Source organism: Triplophysa rosa, linkage group LG17 (assembly GCF_024868665.1).
Source record: "Triplophysa rosa linkage group LG17, Trosa_1v2, whole genome shotgun sequence".
In the NCBI taxonomy this organism is placed as follows: Eukaryota; Metazoa; Chordata; class Actinopteri; order Cypriniformes; family Nemacheilidae; genus Triplophysa; species Triplophysa rosa.
In genome coordinates, this window is record NC_079906.1 from 13,104,022 (window position 1) to 13,123,976 (window position 19,955).

At 38.9% G+C, this 19,955-nt stretch overlaps 1 protein-coding gene across 2 annotated transcripts in view; it reads left to right on the plus strand.

Moving 5' to 3' along the window:
- kazna (kazrin, periplakin interacting protein a) overlaps window positions 1–19,955 on the plus strand; it is a 31,906-nt gene that overhangs the window by 9,661 nt on the left and 2,290 nt on the right. Inside the window, exons 2-15 of one of the 2 annotated variants that reach the window (XM_057356303.1) lie at window positions 2,272–2,355; window positions 9,212–9,403; window positions 12,207–12,343; window positions 12,445–12,615; window positions 12,829–12,912; window positions 13,460–13,634; window positions 13,729–13,913; window positions 14,020–14,143; window positions 17,112–17,317; window positions 17,448–17,566; window positions 18,759–18,990; window positions 19,108–19,209; window positions 19,294–19,460; window positions 19,656–19,776. In XM_057356303.1, coding sequence (XP_057212286.1) covers window positions 2,272–2,355; window positions 9,212–9,403; window positions 12,207–12,343; window positions 12,445–12,615; window positions 12,829–12,912; window positions 13,460–13,634; window positions 13,729–13,913; window positions 14,020–14,143; window positions 17,112–17,317; window positions 17,448–17,566; window positions 18,759–18,990; window positions 19,108–19,209; window positions 19,294–19,460; window positions 19,656–19,776 — 2,099 coding nt within the window. Of the gene's footprint in view, window positions 1–2,271; window positions 2,356–6,032; window positions 6,189–9,211; window positions 9,404–12,206; window positions 12,344–12,444; window positions 12,616–12,828; window positions 12,913–13,459; window positions 13,635–13,728; window positions 13,914–14,019; window positions 14,144–17,111; window positions 17,318–17,447; window positions 17,567–18,758; window positions 18,991–19,107; window positions 19,210–19,293; window positions 19,461–19,655; window positions 19,777–19,955 lie in introns of those variants that run through there. The other variant, XM_057356304.1, reaches the window with a different exon arrangement.

Genomic DNA, 19,955 nt, shown 5'->3' on the forward strand with positions numbered 1-19,955 from the left:
AAACTAGGAATAAGCAATTTTGTAAATGCGTAAACAACAGCACAAGTCTGTTTTTTAAATGTCAAGAGAGGCTGTTAAATACAACAAAACGAAGCTATTTTCTATCACTGCTGCATTTTCTTCATAGGCTGACATGTCATTTCTACGCCCTCACATTTTTAATCTAGTTTCTGACTGTCTGCATGGGAAACAAAGCATTTCATCCATTCATCATCGATCTGTCAAACTCAGTGTGTGACAGAGAGAGATGGAGCCAGAGAGAAAGACATAGAGTTGTTTAAACCTGCACATTTTATCTGAGATATGACCACTCAGAGACCTTTCACCTTACTCTGCGTGTATGCTTTTAGTAATAATATATTGTAGATGTCATTGTATAGAGAAACAGTCTTTGATTATTTCTCGTTCAGGGCTCCAGACTGCGACTAAATGGTCACGTCGCGTCGGTCACAGCTCACCATTGACAAGTTTACAGACACAACGTGAGCGCATTACTACGATTCGCTGTTTGCTGTGACGTATTTTTTAAAGTCACCATTGCAATTGACTTCTTTTCAGTATCGTGACTTATATACGAGTGAAACGGCTTCTGAAATTTGAAAAAAATGTAGGGCGGGGCTTTGTTTTGCCTTTCCCTTTTTGATTGATTTATTGTAGGGCCTGGAGGGGAGGGCTAAAAATGCCTGGCCATTGGACAGTCAGTACCTCTTTTTTGTTGCTGACGTCATGTGGTGAAGAGTTGTTGTTGAGAAGGGAAGAGGAGATTAATGTTTTTGATGAAAGATTACAAGTGCAAATTAATTTTGAAAAAATAAACGTGTGCACAGATTAATCACGTTTTCTGTTGGTTCAAATGAATTCAGTACTAATTTGGTCTGGTGTATTCAGACTAGTTTAAACAGTCTCTTTACTGAGCACTTAAAGCTTCTCTGAAGGATCTGCCTCTTTTTAAATGATGAGCAGAACCAAACCACTGTCACCTGCAGTTAAAGGCGGAGTTCGGTCCGATTTCCGAATTAAGCTTGTTTAGACAAAGTCGGGCCGAGTACCAAAACAACCTTGTAGCCAATCAGCAGTAAGGTGTACAGTGCACAGGACGGACATTAGTCGAGCCGAGCACTGACGAAAGCGAATGATGGGGTAGGGGTGTGTCTATTTTGGTGATTTGAACATCAACAACGGCTAAGAGAAATCGGACACCCCGCCTTTAAATGCATAGACGGGTAGTGTTTTAAAACTATTTTAACACATTTACACATATTTACATTTGTGTACAAATGTAAACGCATTTAAAACTGTTCCACAGAATTCTGCAGATTCTCCCAAAATTTTAGCACAGAAGTAACAAAAAAGTTTGCAGATTTCGTATGACCCAGGTATTGAGTAATGTCATATCCCTCTGAAATGAAAATAAAACTGCACATTGTCATTTCTGTGAGTTAAGTCTATTTATTATCAAAGTATTTGTCAGTAATACTACTATTTTGGGGAAAAATGTCAATAATTGCATTGCAGGGTGATTTAAGGTGTGCCCCTAAATCTTCTGCTTGTGCTCCTAAATATTTCAGTCAGGGGCTACAGTGCTCCTAGTAAAAAATGTTAGTCTGGAGCCCTGACGCTGCTCCAGAAAAAAGCTGAAGGACAGAATATGGAGAGAACAAACAACTAAAAGTCTTAACATTTCGCACTTTAATGATTTTATGTCACTCATAGTCATAAAATCTATATTTTTTCAAGCGCATGTGTATATGTTCGAGTGCTTTTTTGAGTCAGCTGTAAGATCTTATCAGAAGGATGTTGATTCTTGACACAGTGCACCTGCAAAACAGGTTTTCAATGCTTAAACTAAAAATTGCAAGTGACGGGCAAACTGAAAACATCCATCTGTTAAAGAGCGATAGAGAGAGTATTTCTCCCTGCAGAACGAAGCCGGTAATTTGTTTTAAAACTCATTTTAGTTAGGCAGAGAGGATTTCTAGGCAGTGAAATCTATCCTGAAGGCGTTATAACAAGCATCCAGTGGCTCTATGCTGTCATTGATTTGTGTGTTAAATGCTTCCAGCTCATTCTGCAGTGGGGGGTGTTGTATTTCAGGGCTGAGATGCTCCGCTGCCGTTACCAGAGGTCACGATTTCAGCTGAACTCTAGATATTTACCTCATTAAAACAAACACTGTAGAACTGTAGAAGGCCAGCAAAAATCCTGCTTGAACGTAAAGTGTTTATTTATATAATGATGTTTGTGTGTGTGTGTTTGTGTTTCCCCTTTCAGATGCATCAGTGCAACGTCAGAAAGCATTGAATGACCTTAGTCAAAAAAGTGACATCGTTATCCAGGATAAATCATTAGATAAAGGTAAGATCATTGAAATGTAGAGATGTAGATAGATACAGAGCACACTCATGCACACGCAATTGACCAGTGCACTAAAAGTGAATCTGAATGTCAGACTGAAACTCAGAGTGATCTATGAGCCTTTGTTAGAGAGCCGGGAGATGTAACAATGAACACACACAATCTAGTCTGGAACACAAGCCATTTACGATCATGTGCACCCAAATTTTGCATTCAAAAATGGCAAGAGTTTTTTGGCAATTGAACGCTCAGATCTGATTGGCTGTGTAAGTTCTGAGTCAGGATGCACTGATTTTTATGCTGGCAAATAAGATGTTTGTGTTTGCTACAATTAGAAAATTGCTACAGTTTGGGTAATCCTGTCAGAAACATTTTTTGTTATGCTGGTAAAATGTAGGCATGGGCTGGTATGAGCTTTTGATGGTATGATAACCTTAAGCAAAAACATGACGGTTTGCTTTTTTCCATTGAACACAATATTTTATTTTTAAGCAACACAAAATGTATTTTTATAAATAACTTTTTGAAAGCATGGCACCCCTTTCTAGTAATTTGTTTACATGCATTTCTTGTAATTAAACACCAAAAAACGTTCGGCCAAACTTTGTGTGTTAGCATTTTCCAAGAAGATCGACTGTGCCTTTAAGGTTTTCTAGTGATTTTCGTAATGTTGTCTTTACAATGTTTTGTAGAGACTGCTGTGCCATTACAGTATATAAACAAGCTGCTATTTCATTGCATTTCAGACTGTTTTCTTGTGATATCATTGATTTTCCTCGTTTTACTTGTCCCTGAACATGATCTATAAAACCAAATTATGACACAGATAGGCGGTTTTTTAAAGCGGCCCTAACACACACAGTTTCTGCCAATCTCATATTAATCTTGAGTACCTATAGAGTAGTATTGCATACTTCGTATCTTCGAAGAGTATTTAGTTTGATCACATTTATAAAAGAAAGATACAGCTGTACGATTATTTCCAAAAGCATACGGAGCGTGCGGGGGGCGGGGACGGGTTTAGGCTGAACTAACGCACGTGAGCACCCATTGCCAACAAAACACAGACATCAGTTTCACTCACCGCATGCGGTTCATGTCTGGCATCTTAGCGCTGGGATGGCTCCATATATCAGTTTCAAACGATCTCCAAATCCAGCGTTATATCCACCATTTATATAACATTCATCACCCAAATGCAGTGAACAAACAAACACCTGAACTTTGCGAACGTATGCTCTCTCTCTCTCTCTCTCTCTCTCTCTCTCTCTCTCTCTCTCTCTCTCTCTCTCTCTCTCTCTCTCTCCTGCACACAAGTGAAAGTGACGTCTGCGCATGCTCCTTCTCCTTACTGCCGTGTGGGCTTTCCCGCATGCTTTTCCAGGAGAATTGTCCAATAAGGGACTAAGAAAAATTGTTATGAAACAGTTTTATGTGTTCGAAAAAAACTTTCAGAAACCTGTATGATTGCTGTGGGAGTGTATCGAGCACAGAAATACTATATAATACGACCAACTAGTTTTTTGACAGGTTGCCCATGTTAAGCATGAGAAGACAGCACGTTTAACATTTTAAAGAAGTCAGAATGCATGACGCACCGTTGCACCACCCCTTTAACATTCCAATAAAAAAGGGCGCGAGTCCATTTCGCAGATATTGGCCGTTTTCAACCATCCAATAGGAGAGAGAAATTGTGAATCGCACAATGTCAACCTGGACATCATGCCAAAACTCTACACACACACACCTTCTACCAGATATGTCAGCAGCATCTCATTTTCTTTGGTTTTGCAGTTTGTATTTATACTGTATTTATTTTGAATCCTTTGATACAAAGAGGAGAGAAAGAGTGAAGAAGCGTATTATCTTACAGTGTTTTTCTCAGCCCTGACTGCAGTCGGGGTTGAAGAGCCTCACCTGATTCAGGTTCTCAGATCACTGGCTTTGATAAATCAAATCTAATGAATTATTAATTTTTTAATTCATCTTTTCCAGACAGGTTTTGACTCTAGCTCCTTTCACGTCAAGGCTACATTCACACAACAAGAGAATTTTTTTTTATAAACCATAGTGACAACCACATATAACCACATTTTAGCATACCATAAATGTCGGTATATCATCTGGGTTACGTTTTGTTCTTTAGAGTAAATCTTTGTATTATACATCATCATGATTATACTACTGTACATCATGGTGTAAATTCTCCTCTCATGGTGTAAATTCTCTTTTACTCAAATAGAGGGCAGAATAATATATTGTCAGAAAGGATTGCAGACTGCAGTTGTTTGCCTTTGAACACAGTAGTTGGCACAGCAGTTAGCCACACATTTCATTCCTCCGTATAAGTGAAATCGTGTGTTTGTGTGTTAAGCGTGTGTTGGTATGCAGCGTGTGTGAACTGTGTTGACAGGTGTAATGTTTGTGTTGACAAACCATCCAGTGGGAACTGCAAAATTTAGCACAGGTGTTGAAAAGCAACACAGCTGCAACCGACGGCCAGATTGCGAGTGTGTTTTAGGTTTGTAAGTGTTTTTTGGTGAAAGTGAGTGAACCTGTGTGCGCTTATGTGTCATGGCCTAGTGAGCTGACTACATTTTTGGGCATCATGGGTGCACATTCTGATGCCCATATGATGGGTCAATGATGTACAAGGAATTTCATCATGCTAATTTTAAAATACAATAAATAATAATATATATTGCAGTTATGCAAACATTAAGAATGTGGTGTACACATAAGTGCAGATTAAAAATTTAAATTATGTTATTTTAGTGTTTTTCATCTATGAATTGGCCATAGCCTTAAAAATGTTATGTGGTGCGACCGTGATTTATCTTAAAATTAATTCATTTCCTTGACATGCTAAACATTTTTTTTTACAAATCTTTAGTAATCTAAGTGTTTAGAAACAAACTATTCGCATTTCTTTGAGTTTTGGGAAGTATTTGTCACATATTTTTTTTCTGTAACCCACACCTCAGACCAGAGGGGGCGCTATTGGTTCTTTAATTTTGTCTTGATGTACAAAATGAACAAACTTATTTTTCCTGAAGATTGCATACAACTGATATAAATGTTTTAAAAATAAATACCATTCACTTAAGCATACTACATCAAAGATTCATATTTCAGTCACAAAAATTCGATATTATTTTATTTTTAATTTAATACAATTATTGATATTATTGGTCACACCACATGATAAGTGGTCGTTACAAGTCATTGACCCGTGCACAATTTAGTGCAGGTCTCTAGGCTGTGACACATTGAGACACAAACTCTGAAAGATTAGAAACTTGTGCAACTGCTCAACTGGTGGAGCGTGATGCTAAAAATATAAATGTACAATGTGTATACACTCATACATAATATAAAATTTGACAAATACAGTAAATGGAATTAGATTCCTGTGGCTCATTCTGAAAACAGTGTGTTGGTTGTTAACTTGAGAGAGTGTGTGTGCGTGTGTGTGTGTGCGTGCGTGTGTGTATGCGTGTGTGTGGTTTCCTCTTACAGGAATCTGGCAAGTAAGAGTGTTTGAAAAGAGCGTCATTACCTGCTTGAAATTCTGCACCTTGACCTTAAATCCTGCCTTTCCTTTACCATTGTTTGTGTGTGTTAAACAATGGTGTCAGTAGCTCCTCCTTTTTAACCAGTGAAATAGAGGGACCTGGTTAACCTGTGGGAGTCTCTCCCGGCTGGTGAAGAGGGAGTTTGAGTTTTTTAATTTGACGTCCTGCTGTTGTGTGATATTGATGATATTTTAATTTTCTCTCTTTAATCTGGATTGATCATGACACGGCCGCTGGGGGAATGAGAGGTGAATGGAGGTGAGTACACGGGTGGTCATGAGTACTTCCCTCAGGCTGGGGAGGAACAGTGAACAGTAAAAGTTTCCGCAGAGCTGGTTAGACTGAGAAGAGCGCGAGTGCGTGTTCAGTGGATGTTTTGGTTGGAGGGATTCATGTGGTTTCCAATGTTTGTTTTGTAAATGCAATGAGAAGGGACCGTTAGATCATCAGCAGTGTTTATATTCAAACAGACACGCGCTCGCACACGTGCTGCTGCACAAACACACGCCTGTTTACATTCTTGATTGAAAAGGCGTACATCTTAACATGAGATGTATTTTTGAAAGCGGGCATGCACATGCAGTAATGCAGTGTTGTGGGGCTTTGTTTGCATTGTAATTGCCCATCATCAGTACACACAGCTTCTGATGGGACTGTGGGAGTTTTTTAATCACACAATAGGACTGGCTTCATTTCATCCCAGTGTACGTAAACAGAAGAGCAAGCTTTCCGGGACACAAACACACACACGCACGCACGCACGCACGCACGCACACGCACACACACACACTGAGCCAACGGTCTTGTTATTATCTAAAATTAAGTTTTGTAATGAAATGCAGCAGAATCCCTCTCTATAAACACCCTGATAACCTTTGACACTTTTTTATTTGCTGCAAGATGTTTTCATGTATGCATTTCATGTATAGAGATTGACATTAAATGTCAAGCAGTGATAACAGTGTCATGTGTACAATATAACTCATGTTAAAATATTTTCAACTATGTTTATATCTTGTACAAGACCTTTTAGTGGGACTACCCAATATTCACATGTCGTACTGCAGATCTATGAGGCTACAGAAAAAATTAAGAGACCATTTCAAAGACCATTTTCAGTTTTTCTGGACTTACTGTAGCAATGTGTTTAAATAAGATCTTTTTTTGTTTCATTCTGTGAACTACTAACAATACAAAAATATTGTTTCAATTTGCGTTTATTTGCAGAAAATAAAAGCAGGAGAAACAGATTAAAATAACAGAAAAGATGCTCTGTATGTGATTTAAAAAAAATAAACTTAAAATATAAAAAAAGGAAATGATGACAAATTACAGCACAAAGAATTAGTGGAATTGTGTTAAAAATGGAGCTGTGAGTACTACACACTTACTGGAAGCTGAAATCATAATTCAGTTAGGCCAAATAGTTAATAAACAATTACAAGCAATGTCGAATTTGTGTCAGACCTGAAGTGTGTTTGACCCGCGGCTTTATGTGTCGGAAGCGTGGCTTTGTGTCGTACCCCGTGCATTGTGTGTTCGACCTGTGGCTTTGTGTCATACTCGATGCTTTCTGTGGAGTTTTGCAGGAGTCTAATAATGACCATTAAAGTCATGTAGTGATGAAAATGTCATTGTATATTATTATGCTGTTGCAGTTCTTGCTTTGATGGCAAAGTCAATGATAAGCTCTTCTTCTGGCCTTCTCCTCAAGGCACACAGACTCATTTTGTGGTTGACTGCCCTAATAGAATTAATCAAACCCTTCAGAATGTGGCTATTAGATCTCTGCCCTTTTCTGAAATGTCCTTAAAGGGTAAGACACTCAAGGCTCCTTCAGTTGCATAAAAAGCCCACACATGCCCCTTTTTATATTCTTTTATCCTTTTTGTGTCCCCCCCACACACACACACACACATGATGACGCCCATTCTGAGGACATTCTGCCTCGCTTGCTTAATGGAGTGCACCAAACCTAATGTTGTTTATAAAGGCAAGAAAATGGCAAGGCACATAAAGGGTCCATATTAAAAAAATACAATACTCTTTTTTTTATAATATTGAACAATAAAAAATGAATGAGAGAATGAGAGCTGAATAAGAGCCTTTGGTATAGAGAGAGCGTTAACCCTTCTCTGAACCCAGCTAATCTAGAGTCTCATCTGCATTCTAGAGCCTCATTTTTGGATTAGTTGAAGCTGAAGTCTTGCAGCTTTAATCCAGATAATGCACCGTGCCAGATCGGCAGTGCTGTCTTATATCTGTCTCAAAGTAAACAGAGGCGGATTCTTGAGGTGCATTAGATGCCTGTGTCAAGACATCAGCCTCTTCTGACAAGAAAGAACACCAGGCATTTAAAATTCTTCACCTGTTCTCAACCTCGCATTCAGAGTGAACTGTGCTTTGGTTATCAATTGTATGGATGAAGTTAGCTGATTTGTGTCAAGCCAGAAATAAAACACTTTTGTGTGTAGTAATAAGTTGTTTAGGGTTTAATGGCCTGAACAATGTTGTTCTTAACTGGTGGGTCGCAGGTCTGTCCTCACGGGGTCACGGACAGCAGAGAAAACAACAATCATAAATGCATGTAACTAACTGGGAAATTGTGCATTAGAAGAGGTAAATAAAATGGCTTATTAACCTTTAAAGGAGAGAAAGGGTTTTGCATATATTTTGCTAACATATGTGTATTTGTATCACTCAAAACGCAACCAAAAGACACAGCTTTTTACACAGCTGCTATACAGATGAAAGCTAGGAATCTGTGTGTGTAACTTGGACTGCAAAATGATCAGTGAATGGGCTGACCAACAAAACAAAAGATCAGTATTTTGAATATTATGAATAATTCATTATTGTTAGGATTGTTAATACTACAGCAGTTTTTAATCATTTTTTTCACACACAGTAATATCCATGTGCAGATCCAGAAATCTATGCAAAGCTAAAGGTTAAGCTAAAATGTAATACCTCAATGCAGTTTTTGTTTGTAAGCAATTGAGGACTGATGTTACAGTATGAACATTCAGTTTGTGTTTGCTGTCGATGCAAAAATGGCTTTACATTCCAACACACCATTTACGTACATATTTTTCTTTTTTACTCTAAAGAAATGACAAGAATGTTCTTCTATATGTGCCACAACACCTGAGGTGGTATTCTAGTTTCAGAGCCGTAAGGGGTCTGTTAAGCAATATTCTGAATTTTCCATATTTAAAAAATCGTTTACAATGTTGCAAAATAACATTTAAGTGTCTCTCTCGCACTCTCTTTCTCTGCAGTGCTGTTGCATGAGGAGGTGGTGCGTCTACAGGAGGAGGTGACTGTGTTAAAGCAGGTGAGGGAGATGTTGAATCGTGAGCTGGAGGAGACGGGAGGTGGCTGCTCCGTAGAGATGCTGTCGGTCTCGCAGCTCCGGGTCCAGCTGACGCAGAAAGAACAGGAGTTGGACCGAGCAAAGGAGGCATTACAAGGTGAGTTAAGATTGGAGAATGAATGCTATGAGTCTGACCTTTTACCCTCTGCCTAGTAATATGCTAGAAAGTGGGCAGAACCAAGCTACAACCCCAAGCTAAGAATTTGTACATAAAGCTTTGGAAAAATGAAAAGACCACTACAGTTCTGCCTTTAATTTCATTCAGCATTTCTAGATGTATTGTGGCCATTCCAGTTCAGTGTCTGATGGATTTTAACAGAAACAAACCTCAGGAATGACAAAGTCACCCAACAGCAATGTAAAAGAGAGAGAAAACTGTGAAAGTCAGGCTTATTCCATCAGATATTCATTTTTTAACTGTTCCTGAAATATATTTAAACATTAGTATTGTGTTGTTTAAACATGAATATGAACTTATTTTCTTTGCATTCAAGATCTGCAAACATTTTTGACACGAGCTTGTCGTGTCGTGTTTCAATTTTCTGCAAATAAATGGCAGTAAAAATCAATATTTATATTTGGGGGAAATGTTTTCACTAGTTCACATTTTACTTAAACATACAAGGTTTAGGAATAGTAAATTCAGAAAAATTGAAAATAAATTTTGAGTTATCGCTTAAATTTTTCTGCAGCTATATCTGATAAAAAGTGTGCAAAAACAACATAATGAAATGTGTAATAATTATCTAAAATGATTCTGAAACACTTGCTGTGCCATTAGACCAAGAACCTTGAAAAATCTAAAGCTGTTTTAAGTTAACGGTTCCTAAATCTGCAGAGAAGGATTTAACTCCCTAAAATAATTTGAATGACACCTTGCTCTGAGACGGACCTCCTTTATTTTGTTCTGAGATTTATGTATTGTTCTGTGGCTGTGAAATGCAGAAGAAATCAGAAAAGGACTGACCACAAAACTGGCATCTTATCCATATTGTATTGGAATATCAAGGGATCCTCCTGTCCTTGCTGTGACTTTTGAACTAACTTTTCTCCAGTGACCCTCGAGGCCAAGCGAGAGAGTGATTAATAGATGTTACTTCGTTTCACATCCTAAATCAGGGAGCGCTAAACAGAAATCGAGAACATTAATTACACCTAAACAGCTTTGCATTGTGGGCTCTGTCTTCTGTTCTTCGCTGAGCAGCAGTGCCAGTGTGTGAGTGTGTGTGTGTGTGTGCGTGTGTGTGTGTGTGTGTGTTTGCCTTCCTGAACACAAACAAAAGCCTGCTGATATCTATCCGTATCTAAAGATACAAACCTTTTTATTTGTCAATGAAAATAAGGAAAGGTTTTTCAGAACCAATAATAAATTTTTTAATTTTGAAACAGGCCCTTGCATTGTACGTTTTTACTATACGATCCACACCAGCAAGAGATGAACCGATAAAGAAAACTAAAATAACCAATATTGTGCGTGAATGCTGCGAATAGGAAATCTTATCTCCTCTATGATGGAAGAGGAACATCCAATATTTAATTAAAAACACACACGCCACACGCGGTTGGAATTGGAGAGCTTCGCTTCGGCTCTAAGAGGAGCTATTGATCTGAACATTCTCAGCTATTCGCAATCTCTCTCCACCTCCTACCAGGTGTTCCTGTGTGTTCCTGTGTGCGTGCGTGTGTGTGTGTGTGTGTGTGTGTGTGTGTGTGTGTGTGTGTGTGTGTGTGTGCGTGTGTGCTGGTGGTGTGTGTGTGTGATGTGTGTGTGTGTTTGCTGTTGCATGCGACGTGCGTGTGTGTGCACAAATGTGTAAAAGGATTTTTTGTTTGCAGTTTGGCTCCTGTATAATGAGTCTTTAAGTGGTGGGTGAATGGACTCAATGTCCTTGGAAAAGATGGGCTGCAATTTGCAAGTCAGAGCAGAAGCTACAAACAACCTAAAACAGTCAATTACTGCCTGTGTTATCACACACTGTTAAACACACAGCCAGCTGGAGAGAGAAGGGAAAGGTAGAGAGATTGGGGATAAATGAAAATGGATACTGTATCTTAACTCATAATAATATTAGAGGAAAAAACAACTGGATTTGGCATTCAACTTTATGTTTAGCATCTTTTGATTTTGTGGTTAATTTTTATGGTTGTCATTATATTGCTTTCTAAAATATTTATGAATTTGAGCAACTCCAGCGTTATGGATGTGACATTTTTAGTAAAAACTTGAAATATAAATTCTCACACAATGCATTTATTACCAATATATTGAACCATATGTTTTTATTTCCTAAACCCCTGATGATATAGTCCAGACATCAGAAAAAATATCAGTCTATGCACAAGTTTTCTATTTCAAAAGAGAGACAAATTGACGTGTTATAGCTGTGACAGAAAAAATGATACACTTGTTTGAGAGACAGCATACTTTGTAGGATTTCTGTGAATTAAAATGTGCAAACAAGAAGAAAAAATACCCAACAATTAGAGAAGGGATGGCTCTATATACAGCAGAACATATAATGGTTACTATATTTAAATTTTCATGTGTCCATTTATGAGGAATATGGATTGTTATGGATGTGACGATTCCATTATTGTTGTGACAATTCACAAACCTGACTTTAAAAAAAAGCTTTTTGAAAATTGTCATGGGTATTTAAACCACGAAATATTGACATCTGACCTATCAGAATGTTGAAAACCTTTGGTAATAACTTGATTTTTTCATCTTAAGGTTGACATTTACATGGAATTGCCGCTTTATAGCATTTAATCAACATAAAGCAATATTTTGCCAACATTATCTGCAATGGGTAACCAAGTCTATTTGACCTGACCTTTTCGACTTGAAATGTTTTTGCATGTATAATGTAGGTAAATACATTTCTTTCCCCCTCCAGCAATGAAGGCAGACAGGAAGCGTTTGAGGTTGGAGAGGACTGATCTTGTAAATCAGATGCAGCAGCTTTACACAACACTGGAAAGCCGAGAAGAGCAGCTACGAGACTTTATACGCAACTATGAACAACATCGAAAAGTATTTTCTGCACACTATCTTGCACTCAAGCATATGTACAGAACTCTCCATGCACACAACCCGACTCACGCGCATACACAAACTTCCTCTTTGTGTTTCAGGAGAGTGAAGATGCAGTGAGAGTCTTGGCGAGGGAGAAGGATTTGTTAGAGCGGGAAAAGTGGGATCTGCGTCGACAAACCAAAGAGGCCACGGAACACGCAAGTGCACTCCGCTCTGCACTGGACCTGAAAGAGAACAGGATCAAGGAGCTGGAGGCTGAACTAGCTATGGTGAGCAACACACGAGCCACCCATCAACATATCCTGAAGGAATAGATTCAGAAATTCAAGATGTTTTCTCTGGTTTACTGTGTCTTTAAAGATTCTACCAACAGAGTAGCTCAGAAACATCAATGTTGAGTTGTGTGCGTGTGTGTGTGTGTGTGTGTGTGTGTGTGTGTGTGTGTGTGTGTGTGTTTGTTTGTGTTTGTGTTTCTTTAACAGATGAGTAACTTTATGGCTCAGAAACTAGAGAGTCGCGTGTTCGTTCGCTCTCCAGAAAGACCAGCCTCACCTAAAAATGTGTCGGTAAGATCACCCAGGCCTGTCACTCAACTCCAGGTCTCTCTTTGATTGGTTTAGAGTGTTGACTTTCCCTCCTGCGCAATTTAGACAATGTGATAGGTTGCACGGCCGTTTTGTTTACATTGGAATCATCCAGTGCACTTAATGCGTATATCCAATGGAAAATGCATGTGCCTGTGTATGTAATTTTGTGTTCCTTGCTGCATGTTAGAACATTTAGGAGGAGAAACTATTTTAAACCAATGATAATGGAGATGATTGCTTTGGGTGATGATGATGGTTGCGGTGTCCTTTTGGGCTTATTTTCTGGCATGACTGTGGTGGTATATGAGTTTTAGAAAGGCCCACATGGAATCTGCAGTCTTTTTCCACAGAATTCTGCAAACTCTGTGCGGGTGTATATTTCACTTTACTCCACACGTACACTGAAACATTTGGAGCAATCATTCTGGACAGTACTACATGTTCTTTTTTCTCACACGTTTTACACTTGTTTACAATGACACCCGCTGAGAAACCCGATTGAATTAAATCTGTTTGTGTGTTCTAGGCAAAACAGTCTTTGGCTACTCTCACCAAGGATGTTCCTAAGCGACACTCGCTGGCCATGCCGACGGAGACTGTCGTCAACGGCAACCAAGAGTGGGCGATGCATGCAGAGCTTCCTCTGACTGCGGCTATACGACAGAGTCAGCAGAACCTTTACTACTCAATGGACAGACAGGGTACATGCCAGCACATGCCTACATTATAATGATGGACGTATAGACCGAGATGAGATCCAGAAAAGTGATATTTAAATGTTCTTCTGTCTGCCAGTGTTAAAAGCACCGCTGTGTGTTTGCGACACGGAAAGCATCGGCATGATGTCATCAGCCGCAGCTCGTATCAGTCCCTGTCACTCCAAACAACCGTCCGTCATCTCTGACGCCTCTATGATGGAGGGAGAAAGATGCCCAACCCCGTCAGATTCTCCACGGCACAGAACGCACTCTCTCTGCAACGTAAGGCACACGTATGGTGTTTGATTCTTCATGTGTGGAAAAACACGCACAGAAATGTCTCTGTGATCGATCCCTTTAACTTGCTTATTATTTTTTATCTCCGAAGTCTCTAGAGGATTTAGAGGAGCAGAGACGCAGGAAGAAGAAGGAAAGGATGGGACTGGGCTCTCTGTCGCGGGTGTTCGGTCGAGGGAAGCAAAGGAAGTCCATGGATCCAACTCTGTTTGATGGTACTAACGCACCCGACTTCTACATTGAGGAGGATGCTGACTGGTGACACAACTGAGGGCCTTTGTGTGTGTGTGTGTGTGTGTGTGTGTGTGTGTGTGTGTCTGTGCGTGTGTTCATGTGAGGTTCTCTATACCATATCTCTGCCATTCTTTATGAGCACAAGCCGACTGTACTGCAGTGGCTCTACCCTTGGTTGTGTGTGTTTGTGTGCATGTGTATACCTATAGCACACACTTTAGCATCTCACTAGAAACTTGAAGGACTCCTGAATGTGTAAATAACAGTCATTGTGCACTCAGTGCTTGTTACTGTTTTTTTTAATCCTGGATGCCTTTTATGTCATTTAACTCTTATCATCACCGCTGTTTTTAACGTATTACCGAATCTCTCCTGTAGGAAGCCAGCAGGCTACTCGCCACCTTGGTGTGTGTGAAAAACACTGTGATCTAAAGATATTTATTCATTCAAGCACAAACTGCTGCACAGTGTGGTATTTAGATGACAGATGATGAAGTGACTTAGCAGTCCACTGCAAAAACTAAAAAAAGTTCTTAATTAGTGTTTGTGTCTTGTTTTGCAGTAAATGTCTAGTAAACAGTAAGAGTCTTTAGAAGAAAAATTGCATAGGATAATTAAAACTTGTTAAAATGACATATGTTTTTGTCTTGTTTTAAACCTAAATCCGAAAAGAAAAAAATGTCAATTGTGGGTCACGAAAGCAAGCTTAATTTTGCTTTTATTTAAGGATGTGTTTTCCTGGAAAACAAGACACGACTACATATTGAGAAAATTATTTTTGTAGTGTGGCCTCCTGCCTTTTCCACAGGAGAGTTTGTAACCATCATTACGTACTAACTCGGACAAAATCAACTGATCTGAGGATGCCAGTTAGGACTGTTTGAAAATGCAAAACAGGTCTCAGATCATTATGGAAACCCCAGTTCAGTGTTTAGATAGCCTTCAAAGCCATTCTTGTCATTGAAATTATTACTGTAACCTTTAATAAAGCAGGGTATGACATAATGCTTCACCGTAGTTTCCCATGATGCTTCGCAATTGGGGACTGGATTACCTTTATTATACAGGGCCTTTCGCTGTCACCATTAAACTTTGTAATTAGTCTTTTTTTATTTTTCTGAAATTAAAGCTAGCTATCATTCCGTGGCAGATAGATTCTTACCATTGTGTACATTTCAATATTGCACTGATATTAAATGAAGAAATAAAGAGTTGTTTTCGGAGCATGAAGTGTGTTCTTGATCAGCTGGAGATGGAGAGATTTTGGTTTATCGACGGCTCTCTCATTCCCTGCTGTTTTGACTCAGGCTGGTGCTGAAAAGCATGGAACTCTAAATGGCATGGAAATGAAAGTGGTAATACGTTATATAACTACAGATTATTTTGAAATAAATGCAAAACCACCGAACAGTGTGTGGCTGAGTTCTTTGCTCTTTGTAATTCTGTGGTTTGGCACGCCAACACTGTTTATGGCTGCCTCATTTGCCGGATGGTGCTTAGGTAGAATACTGTGTGTAATCATAATTAACACACTCATTACTGAACATCCTTAACCACATGGGAAACGCATCTGTGTTTGTGTGTACTGTCTGTGTTGAGTAGGATCTCACAGAAAAACGTCACCTTAGATGTTAAATCCTTTATACACTCGGCCTTTTTCATGCCTCCATTGAAAGGCAATATGATGCTCTTTGAAACATTATCAAGTCAAACGGGGCTATCACAGATCATCATGCTTTGCACAAACCAACGACTACAAGACATAGCAAATATTTTATTTCATGTTTAATAAAAACTCTTCAATTAAATGATACTGATAAAATAGTTTGCAATTACAAATTTACAATTACTAAATATTTTAAATTGAACACATTTTATATTACATTTTTCAATGCATTTTAAATTGATATGCTGATATTTTGCACCGTAAATTGTGTTAGTTAGAAAGAACTTAAACATGAGCTGGTCTTTCTGACTCCTCTTTATCTATACAGTACATTAGTACATTGTTTTTGCCTGCACTGATATGCAAACCCAGTCCTGCTAATGATGCGCTACTAAAGAGAAGAGCCAACAAGATAGTCTTTAATGAGCTGTTAACCGTAATCTTAATAAGTAAACTCATTCTGGAGGCTGTCCAGACATACTCTTTATTTCTGTGCCAACATGTACAGTACGATCTGTCAACTGTCACATAAACGGTCTGTTTTGTTAGTCATTAATTCTTAACCTCTGGACCCTAACAGTTTAGGCAGAGACTGAGAAAGTGTGAAGTCTGTCCAGCACTGCCAAGAGCCCAGGGTCCCTTTATATAATACCAATTATGGACTCATAAGTAGATTATCATTTTTAAAGAGGGGCATTGTGCCATCTACTGGTGGAATGATGTTTTTCCTTTAGTATCTGGCCTTGCAGTTATAGTGTGTGGGATAGTTCACCCATAATGAAAAAGTCTGTTATATATTAACCCTTATGTTGTTCAAAACACGTACGACTTTTTTTGCTGCTGTGGACCACAAAAGAAGATATCTTAAGAAGTGTTTTTTGTCCATACAATGGAAGTCGAAGGGGGCTGTTTGGTTGCCAGCATTCATCAAAATATATATTTTTTGCGTGTGTTACGCAGAAAGTCAATCAATAGTCTTTAACTATTTTGTGTTCATCCTAATGCATTATAATGTAAATTGAAAAAGTTTTGTCTTCCATGACAGCAATCCTCTTTAAATCTCTCTTGATTTTTAGTATAAAAAAGTGCTTTATGTTGACAGTCCAAGCGCATACTTTTGTCTTTACCTTATATAAGTGAGATATACATGGTATGTAACATGTACATTTAAATACAGAAAGACGTTTTTATACTGCATTGCGATGTCGCACATTACTTTATGAATTGATTGTTATAACCTGTATGCTTTCATTTTGAATATGCTGATGTTAACACCAATCTAGACTCAGACAGTGCAATAAGCCCCACCCGTCTCAGCGTGAGCCTATCGGAATGCGAGGAACAGCTGGATCGCCTGCAACAGGTGGAGCTTGCGCGGACTGTGCCCATGTCTCATTGGCGCGCTGGAACCGTGCAGGCGTGGCTCGAGGTGATCATGGCCATGCCAATGTACGTGCGGGCATGTGCAGATAACGTTAAGAGTGGGAAGGTAAATGTCATCTTTTGTCTTTGAGCACGAATGTATACAAAACACTTGACTACGTGACACAGAGTGGGGTGTAAATAAAACTTTGCTTATGAATACATGCTGAACAATGATCCCGTGTGTGTTTATTTAGGTTTTATTAGTTCTAAATGACGAGGACCTGGAGTTTGTTTTGGGAATAAGCAATTCAATGCACCGCAGGAAATTGCGTCTGGCTATTGAGGACTACAGGGGTGCAGAATCAGGGCGTGGGTGAGACACACTCAAGAACATTAGGGGACAGTGCATGTACTTAAATCAAATCATTCAATATAAAACTTTTCAGTTTAGTTCTTAGTTAAGTTAAGGAATAGTTCACCCACAAATGTACATTCTGTCTTCATTGATTTACTCGCATGTTATTTCAACCCTGTATGACTCATTTTTTCTGTGGAACAAAAAAAGAAGATATTTTGAGAAATGTATTAAATGGTTTTGTGTTCATGCAATGAAAGTCAAAGTCAGGCAATGTTGTTTGGTTACTTTCTTCAAAATCATGTTTTGTGTTCTGCAGAAGAACAGTTTGGAACAGCATGCATGTAAACAACGAGAGAATTTTCATGGGGGTTCAATATGAAATTTAATGTCAGTATGTCTGTTTTTAACTACTGCAGTGTATCTTCTCTTAGCCTGATTTTCCAGCAATGCATGGCAGAAATGTCCCTAGAAATCACTGCTATTGACATTGTTTGGATGATCTGTTCTCCTTCCTGTCACCCTGTAGCTTTTAGGCATCTTACATTTTAGACATTGAAGTTTTGTTACTCTGGCCACATCTGCCATCCTCATGCCTCCCTGCAGCAGGCCTATGGCATGCTAGATTAACCCTTAGCATCTTTTTCTAGTGTTTTTGTCAGGAGAAAGGTCTTTTTGGTGCCCAAAGTTATTGTAATGGGGACGCGTCGCACAGTATATGTACAGTACACTATTGGTGTCCTATAGACCACTCCGTAGGTTTTTAAAGGTTATTGTAATTTTCTTTAAATTTCAGTTTTTTTAAAAAGAGACATCTCTTTTATTTGTTGAGTTTATACAGTATAAACAAATGATAAAATGAACTCAATATGTCAGTTGACACCCTTGTGTAAGATAAGTCTCTCACTAAGCAGTGGCTAACTTGAGCCTCTTTATTTCCATCCTGATAGACATCCTGTTAATTTCTTTATTTTCCCCCTGTTAGGCATCCGGTTAATTGTCTTGCCATTGTGTGAATAATCAAGCTATAATTAATCAAGTTTGGGAGCTTGATTGCCTGACTTTGACCTAAGCATATTTCTGAAAATCTTTATACAACACAGACATGTTCATGTTTAAATGTTACAGAACACAGAAGTCACAAAACATACCGCATATATAAGCAATGACCTTTACAACCTTCAAGCAGACACTTATTACTCGGTTTCAGGCTTTCTAAAGCAGCTGATATGGATCATCACTGGGTAGCTCAGGCCTGGCTGACTGATGTGGGTCTTCCTCAGTACTCCCAGTTCTTTCACACTCACCTGGTGGACGGACGTCTCCTGAGTACACTTACACGCACAGACTTGGATAAACATATGCACGTGTCTAAAAAAGCCCATCAGAGCAGCCTTCTGCTGGGAATACAACTGCTACACACTCTCAACTTGGACAAAGAGGTATAACCATGCACACGTAAAACAGAAAAGCATACCGGTTTTCCTGTAACAGCATGTTGCAATAGAGTGGAAATACAGCCAAAACAATAGCCACATTGTAATAATATTTTCTTACAGATTTTGCAGTCCAGGCGAGCAGAGTGTGAGAATCAGAACACGGATCCAATGGTGTGGACTTGTCATCGTGTTGTCAAATGGATCAAGGAGATTGATCTAAAGGTACCAGAGAATGAGAGTGAAATGAAAGTGCATTGGTACATGGACAAACACCGAGGGCAAAAGTGTGTTTGTATGTTCACGTAGGAATTCGCTGACAACCTTCAGAACAGCGGGGTTCATGGAGCTGTCATGGTGTTGGATTCCTCCTTCAACTCAGATACCATGGCAACAGCTTTATGTATTTCAAGCAGCAAGCACATGGTCCGTCATCACCTGAATGAGGAGATGGAGGCTCTTCTCAGTGCAGCCAGGTAAAAGTGTTAGAGAGAGAGAGAGAGAGAGAGAGAGAGAGGGGTTGCTAGTATTAAACTAATACTAGCGTATTTGTTTAAGAACACAGAAAATTCAAACATTTCTATGTACTCATGTTTTTTTTAAACATATAAAATAAATATACGCCCAGTTGAACATATAAGTCTATAGATGTTGGTACTGTATTCTTTCAGGGCAGGACTTGATCAAGATGTTGAACCATTGGGAACTCCGCCCACACTACGCCGGCAAAGTTCCTTAAGCAGCTCCTCGCCCAGTTGCCATGAAGATCAACAGTCTTTAAGGAGGGTGAAGGTAGAACTTTTCAGACCTGACCCCCAAATAAATGCCATTTTAGGATTAAATTGACCAAAACTGCATTCTTATTCATTTGTGTAAAAATCATTTTATTTTAAGGTAAAAAAAACAAATGTTGAATTATTACTTAAATTGTAAAGTAAATAAAGACAACTTTGACTGATGTAATTGATGCT